Source organism: Bison bison, unplaced genomic scaffold (assembly GCF_000754665.1).
Source record: "Bison bison bison isolate TAMUID 2011002044 unplaced genomic scaffold, Bison_UMD1.0 scf7180017864034, whole genome shotgun sequence".
Taxonomy (NCBI): Eukaryota; Metazoa; Chordata; class Mammalia; order Artiodactyla; family Bovidae; genus Bison; species Bison bison.
This window is the reverse complement of record NW_011494606.1, coordinates 4,321,223-4,326,184: the sequence shown is the minus strand read 5'-3', so window position 1 is coordinate 4,326,184 and position 4,962 is coordinate 4,321,223. Positions and strand designations below refer to the sequence as shown.

At 59.7% G+C, this 4,962-nt stretch overlaps 1 protein-coding gene across 2 annotated transcripts in view; it reads left to right on the top strand.

The window, feature by feature from the left end:
- MAP2K5 (mitogen-activated protein kinase kinase 5) overlaps positions 1 to 2,826 on the top strand; it is a 270,714-nt gene extending 267,888 nt beyond the window's left edge. For both annotated transcript variants that reach the window (XM_010834516.1, XM_010834517.1), the window contains one exon: positions 2,371 to 2,826. In XM_010834516.1, coding sequence (XP_010832818.1) covers positions 2,371 to 2,475 — 105 coding nt within the window. In that variant the 3' untranslated portion in view covers positions 2,476 to 2,826. The remainder of the gene's footprint in view (positions 1 to 2,370) is intronic.
- Positions 2,827 to 4,962: the final 2,136 nt, after the last annotated feature.

The following is a 4,962-nucleotide window of genomic DNA, read 5'->3' as shown; positions in this document are numbered from 1 at the left end:
CATGCCCACCTGTGTAATTTAGCGCCTCCCCCCCAGACCTTGAGGTACCCTTGGACCCTGCAGGCAGAAATGCCCCCAGACTGCCGTGATCTCTCGCGTTCCCAGTGCCGCCTCTGCTCTGGTTTCCTCTGGACAACTCTCCACGCTCTCACTCCCCACGTCCTGGCTGTCTCGGCGCGTCCAGTCACGTGGTGGACCAGGCAGTCTCCAGTTCCCAAGTTCACCTGTCACAGCCCAGGCTGCGTGGAGAGGCTGGGGTCTCCCCTCCGTCTCTGTGTCTCTCCTTTCTTTCTCCCTCTATGATTCCTCTTCTTATCCCCCCAAACCCATCAACAGTAGATGGGGACAAAACCACTTGTCTCAGTCACTGCCGTACAGGGTGGTGTAAAGCCCCAGGGGTACACAGGAGATGGGGGTCCCGTCCCACCCAGGGGGTGGAGGTCGGAGAGGAAGGGGGCTGAATCTGCACCAAAGTGGTGGATGCCCACCCTCTCCTCGTCCGCCTCCCGGGACACCTGGGCGAAATGCTTCCTGCAGCGCAGCCCTCAGCCTTGCTGTAACTGGAAGAACGCTCCCCTCTCCCCTCCTGCGGTTCCGCTCTGCTTGCTCCTGAACAGATGATAGCAGAGATGCAGCATATGGCCCCCAAAGTCACCCGGCATTCTGGGAAAGTGACACTGTGCACCCCGGGCTGCAGGGGAGGGGCCCATTGGCTCCTGAGCATAGCATCTCCCTTTGTTCTTCAGAAGGGCACAAGGTCGCCTCCTCTGAGCCTCCTGAAAAGGAAACGTGCTCGCTGACTTCAGGAAGAATTCCTTCTATCTGGGCGCTGATTCAGGCAGGCATACATGAGGTGGGATTATACGTATGGGGGGACATATGAGAGCCACAAGAGAGTCCCACCTGGGCTCTCCTGCCTCAGCCCCCCTCAGGCTTGTGTGGCCTGGGGGGATGCCCACCCAACCTGACTTCCCACCTCCTTCCCCAGCTGCAGTCTGCAGGGGCACCTGCTCCCTTGGGGGGGCCCTGCAGGTGTGTTGGGAGCCACAGGCAGATCACAGAAGGTGCCAGGCGGGGCTGCAGGCCCAGCTCCACTGTGATCTTCGTGAGCCTCTGCCCTGGGTGCCTTGGCACCCTCTAAGCCGAGCTCCCTTCCTCCCTGCACCTTGGACACTGTTCCCGGTGCCTCTGAGCTGGCCCCACACAGGGTGCTCCAGGGGCGGGTTTTCTTGCCCAAACTGGGAAAACCGGGCAAGGGGCATGATGTCAGCCAGGGTGGAAGCCTGGAGGTTCTTCTGTCCCAGGGACATCTCGGGGCTGACCAAGCAACCCCCTTCCCTCCCCCAGCCTGGGCTTTGACTGCTCCTACAGACATGGGGTCTGGGCATCCAAGCCCCAACCCAGTGTCTCCTGATGAGCTCATAGGGAAAGCTGCCTGGAAAGCCCAGCCTGGTGGAGGGCAGTGGGGGTTGAGGGGGAGAGGGCTCAGAACAGGCGGAGCAGGGCAGCTGGAGCTGGAGAGCTGAAGCCAGAGGGAGAAAAGGAGCTGGGGGGTGTGGGAGCCCCCATTCTCTCTGCTCGCCCACTGTGGCTCCCTGAGTCTCGAGCTACAGAGTTTGGTAGGGGAGGACACTGCCACGCGAGCACTGCTTAACAGACAAGCACTTGGGGAAGAGTAGAAGGCTTTGCAGTTTTCCTTCCACCCGTGGCTGCCCCTGCTTTTTTCTGACCATTCCTGGGAACTCCCAAGGAGGCCCTAAGATCATCAGGAGGGATCTTGTCTCCTGGACAGCAGGGGAGGGACTGACTGTGGGTAAGCAGTTAGAGCCTGAGGCAGCTGTACTCCAGAGTCTGCTCCCCAGCCCCCAGCTGCTCAGCAGGAGCCAGCGCATCCCTCCTGCCCCCGCACCCCCGACACTTTGCCTTCCCTCCACGCATAGACTGTGGCTTGTTCATAGGAGAGCTTGAAACAAAAGAAAACTGGGCTTGATGTAGCCCCTGGCGAGATGATTCTCTGGTTTCTGGGCAGCAACTGGACTGGAACGCTGGCGGCTCTGGTGCCCGGCCTTGCCTGCCAGCTGTTGGGAGTGACGCTGGGCCGAGGAACTGCCAGGCTGTGTGGAATTAAGACAGGTTTATACCCTGGGGGACCTTCCAGGCTGGTTGGAGTTTAAGGAGAAGGTAGAATGTGAGGGCTGCAGCGAGTGCCCCAGACAGGCTCCAGACTGCTCTGCCTTGGGCCTCAGTGATCAAGGCTATAAAATGGGACTGAAGCTGCCCTCACCTCACAGGGCTGTTGAGGAAGGCAGTGAACAGGTGACGTGCAAAGTCCAGGGAATGGCTGTCACAGCTTCCTCCTCTTCCCCACAGGGCCACCCATTCATCGTGCAGTTCAATGACGGAAACGCCACCGTGGTGTCCATGTGGGTGTGCAGGGCGCTGGAGGAGAGGCGGAGCCAGCAGGGCCCCCCCTGAGGCTGGGGTGGACGCTGAGAGCTCAGGACTGGTCACCAAGGGGAAGACCCACCTGTTGCACCTTCTCCGTTTGCTGTCCGCACCGAAAGAGCTTTGCCGGACTCACCTTCGACACTGCTGGCAGATGGCCTTGCCTAGGGAGCCCTCAAGGGTGGCCCGCCCTGCAGAGCCAGCCCTCGCCTGCCTCGGGTCTGGAAGCCTGACTGGCAGGGTTTGGGTGGAGGGCTTGGGGCATCATAAACGGAGGCCCCTACACCCTGGCCCCCCTTTCTTCTTCCTAACCATCTTCTTTGTAAAAGGTCGGGCCCAGTAAGCATCCCTGATGGGAATAAAAGTATTACTGCTTTGTAACCGCCTCCCCCTGTGAGGGCCGTGCTGCACAGAGTGTCTAGTTGCCCACGCAGGGCTGGGAGTGGGGCAGGGATGGCAGGGGCGGGGGGTGGGGGGGGGGTAGTGCCAGCCCCTCCCCCAACGTGCTTCCTCCAGTTCTCTGAGGAGGCTCGCAGTCCAACCCATTTCACAGGTTAAAAACTGAGATGTGGAGGTCCCTGAACCAAGCCACCTGGCACGGAGTGGCCCAGCCAGCACCCACCCTGCGCCATTGTTGGGCTGGAGTTTGTCCTCACCCTCGAGAGCCAAGCAGTCCCGGCTCCAACTCCGGCTCCAACATGGTGATCTGAGCTGGAGCCGTGGGTGAAGGAGACCCAGAGCTGGAAAAGGGCTGGGGTGGTTCTCAGAGGCACCCCCTTCCCTCCCATCCCAGCCCCGCCCCCAGCTCCTCTCCACAGCAAGTCGGCCCCCACTGCCCTGCACCCCAGCCTCAGCAACTCGGGCCATTCAGAGCCATCCTGTCAAGTAATGCTCTCAACCACCCGCCAGGTAAGTGTGTTTTTACAGGAGGCCTCTCCTCCCATTTTACAGGTGAGGAAGCGAGGTTCAGAGAGGCTGGGGTTCCACTTGGCAGTCCCAGTGTTATAAGAGCCCCCTCTGCCACTCTCCCGTCTCCATCCTCCCAGTGCCCTCTGGGGTACTGGGCCATGGCTGTGCTGCCTTTCTCTTTCACACCCCACAGCTCGCCGACCTGGAAGTCCTGTTGTCTTTGCCTTCAAAGTATATTGATTCCACCGCTTCCCATCCCCATCCAAGGCATCACGCCTGGACCAGCACACAGCCCCCTCCCAGGCCCCTGGTCCTACCTCCCCTACAGTCTCTTCTCCACACGGCCGCTAGAGGGAGCTAGCTGGAACACTGGGATCATGGCCCTCCCCACCCAGAACCACCAGGAGCTCTTGTGTGCTCACAAGACCCAACAGTGGCCTGTATGACCCTATAGTCTGCCACAGCCCCCCACCCCGTTATCTCTGACCTCAGCTCCCATCACACCCCACTCTCACTCCACTCCGGCCACCTGGCCTCCTTGCTAAGTCACTTCAGTCGTGTCCGACTCTGTGCGACCCCATAGACGGAAGCCCACCAGGCTCCCCAGTCCCTGGGATTCTCCAGGCAAGAACACTGGAGTGGGTTGCCATTTCCTTCTCCAATGCATGAAAGTGAAAAGTGAAAGTGAAGTCACTCAGTCGAGTCCAACCCTCAGCGACCCCATGGACTGCAGCCTACCAGGCTCCTCCATCCATGGGATTTTCCAGGCAAAAGTACTGGAGTAGGGTGCCATCATCCAGGCCCACTCCCCACTGAGGGCCACCACAGAGATACCAAGCTGACCCCCAAACTGCAGGAGCAGTTCATGCTCCCTGCATAGCGCAGGGCTATGGGGAAGCCGCTGCCCAGACCCGGACCCCAGCTCTCAGTCCCCCATTCGTTAATCAGGGGCCGAGGGGCTAGTGCTCATCAGCGGAAGCTGATGGCAGGTTGCTTCCTGGCCAAGGAGCTTAAGAGGCAGACGTGCCTTCTGTGCGCCACATTTTCCCACCCTCTTCTAAACGGACAAGTGACTGTGGTGGGAGGCGGGGAAGGGCTGAGATACAAGCGAAGGAGCCTGAGTCCTTGAATCACCACATGGAGGAATGTGTCACCCCCAGGAACCCTTGCATTGATGACTGTTCAATGAGCTTGAACTAAACTGTTTTGCGTTTATGTCCCTGGCAGCTGGTATTACACCACCTCATTCAGGCCTCCGCACCAAATGCAGGATGTTTTCCCCGGAAGTGTGTCCACGTGCATCCCTTCTGTCCCATTCAGGTCTCTGCTCACAGGGCATCTCAGTGAGGCCTGACCTGAACACCCTATTTGAAACCGCATCCCGCCCACAGCTGCTCCCTGGGACCCGTGTTCCCCTTGCCTGCACCAGCGCCCTCCATGGCATTTGTTACAAACCACTAACTGTGCTCACTTGTTTTATCTTCTACCTCCTCCCCCCGCCCCCAGTAAGGGCAGAGAGAGTTTTCTTCACATGGATCCACTCCACCCCACCCAGTGCCAGTGCCAGTGGTCTTGCAGGTTCCCAGTAAGTGTGGACTGAGTGGACGG